Here is a 17,653-nt window from a genome sequence, read left to right on the forward strand (position 1 = left end):
TATTAGACGACACGTTAATCTCTGAGAGTTACTGTTGGGTCCAGGTGGGCAGGGACAGTCTGTCGCGTCAGTAGACCAGCAAGAGCCGGAAGAGCCAGCCACAGGCAGCAGCTGAGGCGGCGCGTCCCGAGGGACAGCGGACGGCACTGCGGGAGCAAGTTGTCGCGCGGTCGCTTAATGCAGATTGCGATTCCGCGGTAGCTGGCGGGGCATTAGAACCGCTGGCCACTGAGACCTCCAGCATCCTCTGGGAGCTGCCGATGGCCACTGAGGCGAGGCCAGACCGAGGAACAGCATCCCACTGTCCAACACGGACCCGATGCAAGACTTCGCGGCTAGCAGCAGGGACCCTGTGGTAGGGACGACGCCAGCCAAATTACATTAGCCGAGATTAAGTGGGGGCTATGAGGTTGGCGCAGTGGTAACACCAGTTCACGTCAGATTACCGAAGTTAAGCGCTGTCGGGCTCGGCTAGCACTTGGATGGGTGACCGTCTGGTCTGCCGAGCGCTGTTGGTAAGAGGGGTACACTCAGCCCTTGTGAGGCAAACTAAGGAGCTGCTTGATTGAGAAGTAGCGGCTCCAGTCTCGGGAACTGACATACGGCCGGGAGAACGGTGCGTTGACAACTTGCCCTTCCATATCCGCATCCAGTGACGCCTATGGACCGAGGATGACACGGCGGCCGGTCCGTACAGTTAGGCCTTCATGGCCTGTTCGGGCGTAGTTTAGTTTTTTTAGAGATTAAATGAGATAAATGTTACACAGTCAGTTTTAACAACCTTCACAAAGCGAGCAAGTCAATAATGTGTTGGTCCGTCTCTGGCCCTTATGCAAAGAATTTTTCGGCTTGGCGTTGGTTGATAAAGTTGTTCAGGTCCCTACCGGGGATAATGTGCCAAATTGTGCCAATTGGCGCGTTATAACACGAGAGTCCAAAGCTAGTTGGAGGGCCCCGCCCATAATGCTCCAAACGTTCTCAATTGGCGAGAGATTCGGCGATCTTGCTGGCCAAGGTACGATTTGGCAATTACGAGCAGGAGAAACTGTCGCCGTGTGCGGGCGGAAATTATCTCGGTGAAATGTGAGTCCAGAATCGCTTTAGCCAAGAGGAGCAACAAAACGGGACGTAGAATATCGTCGACGTCGCCCTGTGCTGTAAGGGTGCGGCGGATGACAAGTGACCTGCTATGAGCAGAAATGGCACCCCAGACCATGGTTCATGGTTACCGTGCCCTACAGTGGGCAACAGCAGTCAGGTTGGTATCTCACCAATGTTCGGACCGTCTCTAGACACGTCTTAGGTGGTCATCGGGGCTCATTTCGTATCACTTAAAACAGCTGTACCCCAGTCAATGAGATTCCAGGCCGACGTGTATGCAGACGCCCCAGGTAGCGGTGGGATGCAGCACAGCGTTACGTCGACTGTATTATACGCCCCGTTTTGTTACCCTTCAAGGCGAGCTATCCTGGGCTTACATTTGAGCAAACTGGTGTCCGTCCGCGTGCGGAGAGAATTTCTGCTGCTTCTCTTATTGCTTGTTGAACCCTACCTTGGCCACCAAGGTAACCAGATCACTCCCCAAATTGTGAACGTTTGAAGCATTATGGGTAGAGCCCTCCAACCATCTCGGTCTTTTGACAATCTAAAAACACCAATTGTACAGAATTTGGCACGGTATCCCTCAGGAGGATGTCCAAGTACGGTATAGCAGGCAGTTAAAGACTCCTTCACGCAGCAGGACACGGGGTTTTACCGAACGCGTGTTTCAACGTGGTGCGTCGGTGGAATGAGTACCTCAATGCTCACCGCGATTTTGCTTGATTGCCATACCGATTCTGGACTTTACGGCTTTCGAACGGAAACTTTTTGATCGCCTCTTACATCAATGTACGGCACACAGTTCAGGAGACTTCAGGTCCAAATCATTGACTTTCAGGTCCAAATCGTTGACTTTCAGTCCCTCTTAGGGACTGATTCCTGAACAAAACAGGAAATCTCGAAAAATTCCTCAATTTTCTAAATAGTGTAGCCCAAAAAATCAAAGTTGTAAGGTCATATAATGCTTACCATTTTTAAAAGACCTTTTTGAAACATTTGGATGTATAAGCCGTGGCTTTTAGTCTGACACTTTATTATGAATTGTATTTCGTGTTGCAAGTGAAATAAATCATGTCTGTTATTTATGTGCAGCATACGCTCAGAAATGTCGTAATAAAAACAAAGCAGAAGCTTTATGTTTTTCGGAAGTTCTTTACACTATTATCTTTAATGCAGACTTTAAGAAGATGTTGCTGTCATAAATGAGGAATCGAAAAATTATTTAATAATGATTATGAAAAATTTCGGTTTGATTTTAAAAAGAATAGTCTGTCTTCTAGTTCAGCATGTTTTAAGGTAGAATACATAATATCAGCCCTATGTCTTCAAGAGTTTTTAACCATTATGGGCTAGAACATAAAAAAGGCGAGCTTCCGGGAAACACAAGTTAAGACTTATTTCTGTACCTACCTTGTATAACACTAATGCATCCCACGTCCAGATTGATCTTGTTTCTGGTGTTGATCTCCCACCTCCTTCTTATTCTTGCTTCTTTCCTGGCTTCCAGCACTGATTTCTCTGCTTCGAAGAGTCTCTTGCTGTTAATGCCAATTGAAGTTCTTTGCACATTTAGTCCACCAGGCACTCCTATGAATTCCATGACCTCAGACGTTGACGCAGCACAATCACTGAAACATACCAGAGCTTCCAAATGGTTCAAATGGCTCTGAGCACTATGGAACTTAACATCTGGGGTCGTCAGTCCCCCTAGAACGTAGAACTAACTAAACCTAACTAACCTAAGGATATCACACACGTCCATGCCCGAGACAGGATTCGAACCTGCGACTGTATCGGTCGCGCGGTTCCAGACTGAAGAGCCTAGAACTGGCCCAGAGCGTCCAGCACACCTGCTTTCAAAGTATTTAGTCCTACCAGAACTGTTTCTGCAATCAATTCGCATATACTGTTGTTTAAAAACTAATTTGGGTTTTGAGTCCTAGCCTGTAATTACTTCTCTAATAATCTTGTGTCACTAAGACATTACAGCCTCAACAGTCATAAAAAACAGACAAGGGAGAACCAAATTCTGTTTTTAACAGAGTTGTCTGCCTGGAGTTGGAGCGTCGACGTGTGTGTGCAGATACTTCTAAATTCCTCTTATTTTGTGGCTTCCTTCGGTACAATTTCCTCGAAGTTCAGAAAACTACAGGCAGTTTTTTAAGACAAAAATTTAAAAAAATCGATGTTTTCACACTCATTCACGTAACAGTCCCTCTACAAACATGTCGTTAACGTCAGACACTTAACATATTTACTCATTTACAAAACAATCATATACTTTAAGCGTTTTTGCACGTGAGAATTTGATCCTTTAAAGAATCGGGGATTTCGGATTTACTGCAAACCATCATTCGTTTATAGATTTCTTACGTTTTCTGCATTCATAATTCTAGTTACGTGCGTACCCTCCTTACTGTAGTGGAACAGAGTACAGCTTTGCCAGAGCATCGTTCGGCGTTTTCACAGAGATGCTTTACCGTCCCTCGACAAAAGAAAAGGAATCTGTACGGTGTATGAACAAAACACAAACAAAGAGTGCGTTCTCTCTTTGGGAAACTCGCAGTCGCAGCGCACCTAAGACAGTAACGAAGAAAGGCAAGAAGAGGCTCTAAAAATTCAGAAACCGCTCCCTGGTGACCTCCCTTATTTAGCTCTGGCGCGCGCCTCGGCGAAGTTCCGCCAGAGTTTCTGAATCAGCGAGTCCGCGCCGCCAAACTCCGGCCGGCGCGCCGCTACCTCCTCCCTGTTTTCAACGCCGCTACTTCTCTGGCCTCTAAGTAACCCGTAACTCGGTTGGTTTGGGTGGTTTACGAATCTCCGACGTGATTGGTGTAGCGAGTATTAAAAGCAAAAATCTGCTACTGACGACTGAACCATCGGTAGTTTAAACTAGCAGGACAACGGCGTCGAAGAATTGATCTCCAAGACAAAAAAACGACGCACTACGAAGAAATTATGCGAATCGGGCGAAATTTGGTACATGAAATGTTCACGTCCAGAAAAACCAATGATCAGAATTTCAGAAAAATTTAATGGTTTATTCAGGAGAACGAGCTTAACAGATTGAGCGAGTCAATAACGCGTTAGCCATCTCTAGCCGTTATGCAAGCAGGTATTCCGATTGACATTGATCGATAGTGCTGTTGCATGTCTTCCAGACGGATATCGTACCAAATTCAGCTCAGCTGGTTCGACAGATCGTCAAAATACCGAGCTGGTTGGGGGACCCTGCCCATAATCCTCCAAACTTTCTCAATTGGGGAGAGATCCGGCGACCTTGGTGTAGGTTTTGACAAACACGAAGACAAGCAGTAGAAACTTTCGTCATGTGCGGGTGGACGTTTTCTTGCTGAAATGACTTTCTACATCTACATTTATACTCTGCAATCCACCCAACGGTGTGTGGCGGAGGGCACTTTACGTGCCACTGTCATTACCTCCCTTTCCTGTTCCAGTCGCGTATGGTTCGAGGGAAGAACGACTGCCGGAAAGCCTCCGTGCGCGCTCGAATCTCTCTAATTTTACATTCGTGATCTCCTCGGGAGGTATAAGTAGGGGGAAGCAATATATTCGATACCTCATCCAGAAACGCGGCCCGCCGTGGTGGCCGACCGGTTCTAGGCACTATAGTCTGGAACCGCGCGATCGCTACGGTCGCTGGTTCGAATCCTGCCTCGGGCATGGATGTGTGTGCTGTCCTTAGGTTAGTTAGGTTTAAGTAGTTCTAAGTTCTAGGGGACTGATGACCTCAGAAGTTAAGTCCCATAGTGCTCAGAGCCATTTGAACCAAGCCAGAAACGCGCCCTATCGAAACCTGGACAGCAAGCTACACCGCGATGCAGAGCGCCTCTCTTGCAGAGTCTGCCACCTGAGTTTGCTAATCATTTCCGTAACGCCATCGCGCTTACCAAATAACTCTGTGGCGAAACGCGCCGCTCTTCTTTGGATCTTCTCTATCTCCTCCGTCAACCCGATCTGGTACGGATCCCACACTGATGAGCAATACTCAAGTATAGGTCGAACGAGTGTTTTGTAAGCCACCTCGTTTGTCGATGGACTACATTTTCTAAGGACTCTCCCAGTGAATCTCAACCTGGCACCCGCCTTACCAACAATTAATTTTATGTGATCATTCCACTTCAAATCGTTCCGCACGCATACTCCCAGATATTTTACAGAAGTAACTTCTACGAGTGTTTGTTCCGGTATCATATAATTATACAATAAATGATCCTTCTTTCTTTGTATTCGCAATACATTACATTTGTCTATGTTAAGGGTGAGTTGCCACTCCCTGCACCAAGTGCCTATCCGCTGCAGATCTTCCTGCATTTCGCTGCAATTTTCTAATGCTGCAACTACAGCATCATCCGCGAAAAGCCGCATAGAACTTCCGACACTATCTATTAGCTCATTTATATATATATTGTGAAAAGCAATGGTCCCATAACACTCTCCATTGAGGACAACATGCTGTGTTCTGTTTGCTAAAAACTCTTCAGTCCAGCCACACAGGTGGTCTGATATTCCGTAGGCTCTTACTTTGTTTATCAGGCGACATTACGGAACTGCATCTAACGCCTTCCGGAAGTCAAGGACAATGACATCTACCTGGGAGCCTGTATCTAATGTTTTCTGGGTCTCATGAACAAATAAAGCGAGTTGGGTCTCACACGATCGCTGTTTCCGGAATCCATGTTGATTCCTACAGAGTAGATTCTGGGTTTCCAGAAATGACATGATACGCGAGCAAAAAACATGTTCTAAAATTCTACAACAAGTCCATGTCAGAGATATAGGCCTATAGATTTGCGCATCTTCTCGAAGAACCTTCTTGAAAACTGGTACTGTCTGTGCCCTTTTCCAATCATTTGGAACCTTCCGTTCCTCTAGAGACGGCTGTTGGAAAGGAGGCAAGTTCTTTCGCGTACTCTGTGTAGAATCGAATTGGTATCCCGTCAGGTCCAGTGGACTTTCCTCTGTTGAGTGATTTCAGTTGCTTTTCTATTCCTTGGACACTTATTTCGATATCAGCCGTTTTTTCGTTCGTTAAGCTAACTTTGACATCGTTTAGTTTCTGTTTGTCTGAGAGGTTTTGGCTGTGGTTTTGGCTTTCCAAGAGGGGCAACAAAACGAGGCGTAGGAAATCGACGTACCGCTGTGCCGTAAGGGTGCCGCGGATGACGACCAAAGGTGTCCTGCTATGAAAAGAAATGGCATCCCAGATCATCACCCCAGTCTGTTGGGTCGTATGTCGGCCGCCAGTCATGTTGGTATCCCACCGCTGTCAGCAGCGTCTCTGGACATGTCTTTGGTCTGAAATTCCATTGACTGGTGTAGACTTATCTTCAGTGATCAATCCTGCTTAGAACTGAACACCGATGACACGCAAAGACGTATCTGGAGACGCCTGAGACAACGGTGGGATACCAACGTGACTGTCGTTCGACATACGACTCGACAACCAGGAATGATGGTCTAGGGTGCCATTTCTTTTCATAGCAGGACACCCTTTGGTCGTCACCCACGGCACTCTTACAGCACGTCGTTAGGTCGACGATATTCTGTGCCCCGTTTTGTTGCCCTTCATGGCAAGCCAGCATGGGTGAGAGTTGTACTGATTGTCTTCGTGTTTGCCAAACCCTACCTTTGCCACCGCGGTCGCTAGATCTCTCCCCAACTGCGAACGCTATGAGTATTACGGGTGGGCCCTAGAGCCATCTCGGTATTCTGACAACCTGAATTACCGATTCGACGAAATCCCTCGGGAGGTCAGGCGGATGACAAATCTACTTATGAACGCCAAACCGAATAACTGTTGCCACAAAGGCCAGACGTTGTCCAAACCATTGTTGACTTGCTCAATTTGTGAAGTTCTGTTTTTCTGAAATTATAGTCATTTGACTGTCTGTAAATGTACATCTGCCCATATCCGTTCCACTCGGATAGTTCTCTCATGGTGCCTCGTCTGTCTGTCTTAGAGAGTATTTCCAAAAAGTAAGCCACACTTCTCGGTAATTGTCAACTTCGTTACCATTATAGACATTTTCTAAAAAAATTAGCTTCATCTCATTATACAGAACAAAAATAGGTTTATGTGATTATACACAACACTGCGACCAGTCACTTTCGGAAATACTTGTTTATTCGCATGACCTTGCTCAGGGCCTTTTCAGGCTCGTCTTCGGGTGAGGTCACTAAATTTTCGACTTTACTTCGACAGCGTAATTCTGCGTATTAAATAGTGGCAAATGGACGGCATTGTATTTAGAGTGCACCAGGCTGTTTCCATTGCCTATTGTTCACGAGCCGGCCGTGGTGGTCTAGCGGTTCTAGGCGCTCAGTCCGGAACCGCGCGACTGCTACGTTCGCAGGTTCGAATCCTGCCTCGGGCATGGATGTGTGTGATGTCCTTAGGTTAGATAGGTTTAAGTAGTTCTAAGTTCTAGGGGACTGATGACCACAGATGTTAAGTCCCATAGTGCTCAGAGCCATTTGAACCATTTTATTGTTCACGGATTAATTAAAAAAGTGATTCAAATGGCCCTGAGCACTATGAGACTTAACTTCTGAGGTCATCAGTCACCTAGAACTTAGAACTTAAACCTAACTAACCTAAGGACATCACACACACCCATGCCCGAGGCAGGATTCGAACCTGCGACCGTAGCGGTCGCGCGGTTCCAGACTGTAGCGCCTAGAACCGGTCGGCCACCCCGGTTGGCGCTTCAGTCTGGAACCGCGCGACCGCTACTGTCGCAGGTTCGAATCCTGCCTCGGGCATGGATGTGTGTGATGTCCATAGGTTAGTTAGGTTGAAGTAGTTCTAAGGTCTAGGGGACTGATGACCTCAGATAGTGCTCAGAGCCATTTGAACCATTTTTGAACCAGACTGAAGCGCCTAGAACCGCTCGGCCACACCGACCGGCACAGATTAATCAGTTCTCACTATACACACAGGTAGTGTCACGATAAACCCACGAGCATCCAGCACTGTTATCGGCGTTTATATTCACTCCACAGTCACGGGTTCCAGAATATTCGTCATGGATAACCTTCATGTACACTTGACAGTTTCTGCTGTGTAGAATTTTTGTGAAATCACGTATTCTCTCTGGAAACAAGAACTACATTGTCACTGTTTCGACGTTAGAAGTACACACTAGACATTCCATCACATCTGGTTTCTACTTCCCTACGTGTGTTTATTAACACAATTAGTGCTAGCCACAGCTATACGTTTCCTCTGGTAATCTGGTTGTTAAATTCGATAAACATACTAATCTAAGTTCACTACTATTTTCAGATACGAAAGCAATAAAACAAGACAGTGAAGATGACCTCCAGCTAGCAGATATCGGCTATACCGAATACGTATTGAACACAATCCCAAAATTACATTACAACGAAATTTATGGTGTTTGAAGGTAAATACCCAATATGGTCGAAGATAGTAGTTAATTTCGAAGTAACAGAACAAGTATCACATTTCAAATACCTGGGCTATGACTTGAGTTATGATGATGATAATGATATAGTCTAAAATCTACAACAGAAGGAGTGTGGACAATAAAGAAACACTGAACTAAAATACTTGGAAAGAAACAAAAATCAAATTTTATAAAACTACAGCGATACCATCAATGTTGCACGGAAGATGCAGTTGAATAGACACACATCAAAAAAAGTTTTGCATCACCCCGGTTCCCAAAACTCCTGATCGACGTTGACTGTGGATATTGTATCACAGACACAGTCCATTTGACTGTTCACATTTGTCACTAAACCTGCCCAAAGATGTAAACAACCATGCATGAGCAGCGCCTACTAGGCGCAGGGGGTCTTGCAGCCGATCAATTCCAATCATTCCACCAGGAAGGAGGTACACGGCTCGTGTTGTCTGTGGTTCAACCATGTCTAGACGGTCAATACCGCCGTTCTATCGCGCCCGCATTGTTACTTTGTGTTAGGAAGGGCTCTCAACAAGGTAAGTGTCCAGGCGTCTCGGAGTGAACCAAAGCGATGTTGTTCGGACATGGAGGAGGTACAGAGAGACAGGAACTGTCGATGACATGCCTCGCTCAGGACACTCAAGGGCTACCACTGCAGTGGATGACCGCTACCTACGGATTATGGCTCGGAGGAACCCTGACAGCTACGACACCATGTTCAATAACGCTTTTCGTGCAGCCGCAGGACGTCGTGTTATGACTCAAACTGCGCGCAATGGGCTGCATGATGCCCAACTTCACTCCCGACGTCCATGGCGTGGTCCATCTTTGCAACCACAACACCATGAAGCGCGGTACAACAACAACATGCCCAATAGACCGCTCAGGAGTAGGATCACGTTCTCTTCACCGACGAGTGTCGCATATGTCTTCATCTAGATAATCGTCGGAGACGTGTTTGGAGGCGACCTGGTAAGGCTGAACGCCTTAGACACACCTTCTATCGAGTGCAGCAAGGTGGAGGTTCCCTGCTGTTTTGGAGTGGCATTATGTGGGGCCGACGTACGCCGCTGGTGGTCATGGAAGGCGCCATAACGGCTGTACGATACGTGAATCCCATCCTGCGAGCGATAGTAGTGCAAGCATATCAGCAGCATATTGGCCAGGCATTCCTCTTCAAGGACGACAATTGGCGCTTCCATCGTGCATATCTTGTGAATGACTACCTTCAGGATAACGACATCGCTAGACGAGAGTGGCCAGCATGCTCTCCAGGCATGAACCCTATCAAACGTGCCTGGGATAGATTGAAAAGGGCTGTTTATGGACGACGTGATCCACCAGCCACTCTGAGGTATCTACGGCGAATCGCCGTTGAGGAGTGGGACAATATGGACCAACAGCGCCTTGATGAACTTGTGAGTAGTATGCCACGTCGAATATAGGCATGCGTCAATGCAAGAGGACGTCCTACTGTATATGATAGGTACCAGTGTGTCTAGAAATCTGGACCACCACCTCTGAAGGTGATACAACATGGAATGTGTGGTTTTCATGAGCAATAAAAAGGGCGGAAATGATTTTTATGTTGATCTCTATTCCAACTTTCTGTACAGGTTCTGGAATTCTCGGAACCGAGGTGATGCAAAACTTTTTTTGATGTTGGTATGAAAAGAAAGCTGACAACAAGTTATTAGATGCAGAAATGAGGTTCTTGAGGAGAGTGAAGGGCTCCACAAGAAGTAGTATAATTAAAATGAAATCTTTGGTAGTCTATATGGTAATGAGAAAATAGCTGAATACAACTTGGGTATAAAATGAGAGGTGGACGATCCTAAACTACAACTCAAAAGAAGAAGAATCGTAGGCTGTCACCAGAAACGGTGGATATAAGTAGATGTGATGTGTATCGTGTAATAAATATAACGTATATGCCAGGTACAGTTTCATTTTCAACATGACGTTGAAAAACGATTAAACAGGGAGAAGGTAAATAACTGGAAAGAGAAATAGTCCGGCAGTAAATAATGTCAAAAAAAACACCGATATCTACAAAAAAGAAACATCGAAATTTGCCATAAATTAAAATTATTTTCCTCTCATTACTAATACGCAAACAGTTAACTGTATTTGTACTTATCGTAAGCTATAATAAAATTCAATAAAAGCTCTCCGACCACATACTGATATTATCTGTCAGAAGTATGTCTACGACGTAAGAGAAGCTTTAAGGAATAAATAATTTCTATTTCCTTTTAAGGCTTTTGTTATTCACCAGCATCCGTAATGCACAAGGAAAATAAAAAAATGGTTCAAATGGCTCTGAGCACTATGGGACTCAACTGCTGAGGTCATTAGTCCCCTAGAACTTAGAACTAGTTAAACCTAACTAACCTAAGGACATCACAAACATCCATGCTCGAGGCAGGATTCGAACCTGCGACCGTAGCGGTCTTGCGGTTCCAGACTGCAGCGCCTTTAACCGCACGGCCACTTCGGCCGGCACAAGGAAAATAGTCAAATATTTCTATGACTCAATGGTACGGCTATTATTGTGCTAGGAGAAGGTTACGTTGGGGACGGTAGAGACTATATATATATATATATATATATATATATATATATATATATATATATATATATATATATATATATATATTGTAGCGCCATATTTATGAATGTTGCTGCTTTTTTCAAGCAGTTACAGGTTCTTCACAACCTACATCTTTTAGAGGGTAAAAGTCTATTAAGGCTTAGTATGCTGCAACACCATTGCACCTACCTGAGGTTTTAACGATATAATAATTAAAATCCCAAAGAAAGCAGGTGTTGACAGATATGAAAATTACCGAACTATCAGTTTAATAAGCCACGGCTGCAAAATACTAACACGGATATTTTTACAGACGAATGGAAAAACAGGTAGAAGCGGACCTCGGCGAAGATCAGTTTGGATTGCGTAGAAATGTTGGAACACGGGAGGCAATACTGACCTTACGACTTATCTTAGAAAATAGATTAAGGAAAGGCAAACCTACGTTTCAACCATTTGTAGACTTAGAGAAACTTTTGACAATGTTGACTGTAAGACTCTCTTTAAATTTCTGAAGATGGCAGGGGTAAAATACAGAGAGCGAAAGGCTATTTACAATTTGTACAGAAACGAGATGGCAGTAATAAGAGTCGTGGGGCATGAAAGAGAAGCAGTGGTTGGGAAGGGAGTGAGACAGGGTTGTAGCCTAACACCGACGTTATTCAATCTGTATATTGAGCAAGCAGTAAAGGAAACAAAAGAGAAATTCGGGGTAGGTATTAACATCCATGGAGAAGAAATAAAAACTTTGAGGTTCGCCGATGACATTGTAATTCTGTCAGAGACGGCAAAGGACCTGGAAGAGCAGCTTAACGGAGTGGACAGTGTCTTGAAAGGAGGATATAAGATGAACATCAACAAAAGCAAAACAAGGATAATGGAATCCAGTCGAATTAAATCGGGTGATGCTGAGGAAATTAGATTAGGAAATGAGACGCTTAAAGTAATACATGAGTTTTGCTATTTGTGGAGCAAAATAACTAATGATGGTTGAAGTAGAGAGGATATAAAATGTAGACTGGCAATGGAAAGGAAAGCGTTTCTGAAGAAGAGAAATATGTTAACATCGAGTATAGATTTAAGTGTCAGGAAGTCGTTTCTGAAAGTATTTGTATGGAGTGTAGCCATGTATGGAAGTGAAATGTGGATGATAAATAGTTTAGACAAGAAGAGAATAGAAGCTTTCAAAATGTGGTGCTACGGAAGAATGCTGAAGATTAGATGGGTAGATCACATAACTAATGAGGAGGTATTGAATAGAATTGGGGAGAAGAGAAATTCGTGGCACAACTTGACCAGAAGAAGGGGTCGGTTGGTAGGACATGTTCTGAGGCATCAAGGGATCACAAATTTAGTATTAGAGGGCAGCATGGAGGGTAAAAATAGAGACGGAGACCAAGAGATGAACACACTAAACAGATTCAGAAGGATGTAGGTTGCAGTAGGTACTGGGAGATGAAGAAGCTTGCACAGAATAGAGTAGCATGGAGAGCTGCATGTCTCTGGACTGAAGACCACAACAAAAACAACATGTTGTTTATTAATGTTGACTATATTACCCTGCAGTGGAACACGGAGCATGGATAATTTTTAATGTTAATGACCCACCTGTGTCCGGTGGGTTCCCGTGGATCGTTGCATTATGTTCCTGGAAATATTGTTCTTCGAAATCATCTGCAAATATTCCCAAATGGTGACGAGGGAATGACTTCAAATTACAGTAGTGGACACAGGTGAGAAATAAAAGGCAACTGATAGTTTATTTCACCCTTAGACGTACGTGCTGGGTGTGGTGAATCATACCAACAGTAGAGCTGAAATGACTCACTGAAGTTAATCTCTACCAAGTCCTATCGAAGAATCGCATCGAATAAAGTGAAGCACTGCCTAGTTATTCTAGGTTCCGTGAAGTTTTACGTAGAGTAAGGGTTGAAGCAGCGGTTCAGTGGTAAGTCCTTTAAAAAGTAAATGTATCGTGAGTTGCTGGTCACGTACCAAACACCAAGATGAAGTATTAAATTAGCAACTCTCACGAAAAATAGTTCTTTTACGTGGCTAGACTGCCGGCCAAATTGACACATGATCCTCACACTAAGGCGTCCCGTGCAGTAGTCTTGTCCACACATTTCAGCGTCGGAATTTATACCTTTTACCGAGGGTACAGGTCTCAAACCGTTACTGTCCTGATTCTCCAGTCTCTAAAAGTTCATTTCTTTTGACAATCAAATTCAAATGGCTCCGAGCACTATGGGGCTTTACATCTGAGGTCACCAGTCCTTTTCTCTGCCTCGTGATGACTGGGTGTTGTGTGATGTCCTTAGGTTAGTTAGGTTTAAGTAGTTCTAAGTTCTAGGGGACTGATGACCATAGATGTTAAGTCCCATAGAGCTCAGAGCCATTTGAACCATTATCAGTCCTCTAGAAACTAGAACTCCGTAAACCTAACTAACCTGAGGACATCACACACATCCATACCCGAGGCAGGATTCGAATCTGCGAACGTAGCGGTCGCACGGTTCCAGACTGAAGCGCCTAGAACCACTCGGCCACACCGGCCGGATTTTGACAGTCACATGATATTTAAAACTTATATGTACCCTGACATACTTGTTTATTTCTGGACAGATTGAAACCAATCTGAAACTTCCTGGCAGGTGAAGACTGTGTGCCACACCAGGACGCCAACCTTGGACGTTTACCATTCGTGGGCAAGTGCTCTGCCCACTGAGCTACCTAAGTACGAGTCACCACCGTCCTCACAGCTTTACTTCCGCCAGTATCTTATCCCGTACCTTCGATACTTCACAGAGATTCTCCTGCATACCTTGCATGATTAGCACTGCTGGAAGAAAGGATATTGCGGAAACGTTGCTTAACTACAGCCTGGAGATATTTACAGAATGAATTTTCCCTCTGTGGCAGAGTGTGGGATGATATGAACCTTTCTGATACAATTAAAACTGTGTGCCGGAACAGGGCGCGAACCTCCCAGGTTCGCGTCACGGTTTAGCATACAGTTTTGATATGCCATGAGCTTTCAGTTCAGCACACACTTTGCTACAGAGTAAAAAATTATTCTGAAAACTGATTCTAGATATATATGTCTAACTAAAATACTCGATTAGTTAGTTTGATATGTAGCATTTGCATAAGGTATAAGGATTTCAATAATCGAAACATATATTAATTTTTTACTGGCACAAGATGTAGGGCATCTTCCTTATGGGAGAAATCTCCACGTTTGCAATATGGACTATGAAGGGACGTAGCACTGCTGGTTCTTGCACATACGAAGATACTAAAAATTCTTGTTTAGTATTGTCTAATTTTCAGTCTAAAAATGCATAGACATTTACATTTATTCACAGTCACACCATTCAAAGTAGTTCATGCCACTGTGTGTAATGTTCTGTTAATTATATAGGTTTATTATATAGTTTCTCAACAGTGATTGATCAAATATGGTAATCAGTGATGGCCTTCTATCAGCTTGAATAAATATGTGGATGATTTACTTTTATATACATATAAATAGCTTCTACCTAGATCTGTCTGTTCACAAGTCGGTGAGTGTCATATCAATTTAGGTAATAGAGTTAATTAATTTCGAAGAAAGATAAAGAAAAATGATTCTTTATTACCTGTATCTCTGGCAGCTCTGTCCGTATTAGAGAGCTCTGATAACCGATAATTCCGTTACCACTTGAACTATAATCAGCCGGTTATGACTGTTGAATATCTTTATTTGTTGATGAAATATTTCGATAACGTGAACAAACAGGCCATCTCCTTGGGTGATATAAGGCACCCGTGCCCAAGTGTTATTCGGGTACCTATCGGCCCGCCAACCGTAAAGACACTACCACAGGGTCTCGTTGCTGTCGTACTGGTCATAGGTACCGACGTGTCGTCTATTGAGGGTTTCACCTCGTTATGTCACAATGCCGTTTCATTAAATAGTTGCCAACATGGGGAAGAGGATTGACACCAGGTATTATCCGCACATAATATTTCTGTGTAATGAACACTTTGTGACTATGTGCTGAACTAACTCAGAAAATTATTTCATATACTGTTAATTGGAAGTATAGAACATAAGTCAACTTTAGAACTAAAAATCTGCCATTTAGTTGTTGCCAAACACAGATGTTTAACTAGAGACTTAATATGTGATTTTCAGTTGACCCTCTAATCAATGTACAGGCCTAGAAAGTTAGAACGTACTATTTTTATGTATCTCGTTTCCCCGTGTTCTGCTGTTGTTGATGATGATGATGTATTCTTCCTTGCACAGGTCTGAAAGAAATGTTTTCTTTAAAACTGATGTGGTAAACCATTTACTAACAACAAGTAAGTTTCTTTGTAAATACAGTATTTTATTTATTATTCCTACTGCTGTCGCTCCTCGTTTGAGCTTGAATCTGATGTTTGTATCATCAGCGAAGGGCACTATTTCTTCTTTGTCAGTGGAAGATGGAAGACCATTTATGTATAGCAACAAACGGAACGGGCCCAGTATCAAACCATACGGTACACATGTAGGCCTAGTATTTTGCGCAAAATTAGAAGATTCATCACGAAAACTACAGAAATTGCATAAAACGAACGTTAGCGTTCTGTCAATTAAATCTGAAGTGATCCACTTACTCATTGCACCTTTCAAGCCACAAACTGTGTTTCTCAAAAGGACTTCCACGATTTACGCCTTAGAAATATCACAAAGAACTCTTGTAGGTGACAATTTGCCATTCACTCATTTTAACACACAGTCAATGAGATGGTAGTGTGTTGAGCGGAGAGACCGTGCTTGAATTAAAACTCTGATTCGTACTCTATTATTGGCAGACATGCTTAATCATTTTAAGTTTTGTACTTCTTCAAAACATTTGAGAAAGAACTACATCGTAAAATGGGTCGACAGTTGTTAGTGTCACATGAAGTATCTTTCTTGAAGAGGGATGTAACAGTAACATACTAAAATCTATCTGTTAAGATTCTCTGTAAAACTGTTGAAGTTCTGACAATTTTTGATTTTATGAGAGTCATTGTCCTCCTGATTACTGTGGAAGAACTTCGAGTCAACTCATACTGAATGCCTGTGATAATGACTATCAAATATACTTTAGCGATTTTTCTCTTTCGACATAGCCTTATCTAGTTCGTTTGTTAGGCTTAGAAAGTTATTATTAAATACTCTCGTGGCATATTTCTACTTCTGGATCATTCGGTCATAACTTTTGACTGCTAGATAATCTTTTTTCCCTGACAGACCTTGCTGTTTCTCTTCAAAATAAGTTCATTTGTTTTGGCGTGGAGTCCTCGAGAGTAAACTCTTCTTCTGTGCCTGTGTTTCCCTCACCACGTTACTTGTTGGATAATTATTACAGATATTCAGTTGCCAGTCTGAGACAACATTAAACTCAGCATGTGTGACAGTTAAGTGGTCCCAACATGTCCTGCTTTTCGTAATGTCCATAAACACATAATAATTACAGTCTGCATCCATGGTGCAAAACTGGGCTTTCCAAACAGTGCTAGACACACGCTTGACAGGCTGAATGAGTGGCTCCAGTTCGAAGTCCTCCGTAATGACAACGTCGTTTCTTTCCTAGATTTCCCTCATTGTACAGTAGTTATCTATTGGTTATCTGCTTCACATACAGAGCCTCTTCCATATGCTAAAAGTGTGTGCTGCGATGTCGATGGAGACAATGCCTCCAACGCAGAGCCATTTTATTTACACTCCTCAGTACATAGTAGTTAAATATTGAATGCATGTGATGGCCTCGATGGCAGTGGAACCAGTTCTGATGTGAAGTCCTAGTAAGTACTACTGTCTTTCATTCGCTAGACCTACTTCAGCACATAGTCATTTTACTGTCGGGTACTTGTTGCAGAAATGGAGCTGCCAAAGCGTGCTAAGAGCGCGCTAGATGGCCTGGACGACGGGGACAGTGGCTCCGAAGCCGAGTCATCAGGGGAGGCGGATCTGGAGGAGAACAGCCCACGGCTCTACAATGGCTACCGGGAATCCCTGCGAGAGACGGCGGGAGGCCCGGGAGGAAGCGACTCTGGGGGCGGGCTCGGTGGCGGTGGTGGCGGAGGTGGCGGCCTAGCACTCACTTGGCTGCTGCCACTGCTGCACCTGCAGCTGTGAGTCTTCTGCCTCCAGACCCCAGGCACCACCGCTCACTACAGTCTGCTGCCACTGCTGCACCTGCAGCAGTGACACCTCCAGACCTCAGGCTCCACTGCTCACTACTGTCTGCTGCCGCTGCAGCACCTGCAGCTGTGAGTCATCTGCCTCCAGACCCCCAGACAACACTGCTCACTACTGGCCATTGCTACACCTGCAGCAATGAGTTGTCTGCCTCTGGACTCCAGACACTGTCATTCACTATTGGCTGTTGGACCTGCAATTGTGAGCTGTCCACCTGTGGATCCTAGGCAATGCTATTTATACTATCCACTGCTGCATGTGTAGCTTTGGGTCATCCCCCTCTAG

General features: G+C 44.1%; 1 protein-coding gene across 1 annotated transcript in view; it reads left to right on the top strand.

Moving 5' to 3' along the window:
• Positions 1-17,305, top strand: part of LOC126484656 (lachesin-like) — a 555,382-nt gene extending 538,077 nt beyond the window's left edge. The window contains exon 7 of the mRNA XM_050108247.1: positions 17,046-17,305. Coding sequence (XP_049964204.1) covers positions 17,046-17,305 — 260 coding nt within the window. The remainder of the gene's footprint in view (positions 1-17,045) is intronic.
• The last annotated feature ends 348 nt before the right edge of the window (positions 17,306-17,653 follow it).

Source organism: Schistocerca serialis, chromosome 6 (assembly GCF_023864345.2).
Source record: "Schistocerca serialis cubense isolate TAMUIC-IGC-003099 chromosome 6, iqSchSeri2.2, whole genome shotgun sequence".
NCBI lineage: Eukaryota > Metazoa > Arthropoda > Insecta > Orthoptera > Acrididae > Schistocerca > Schistocerca serialis.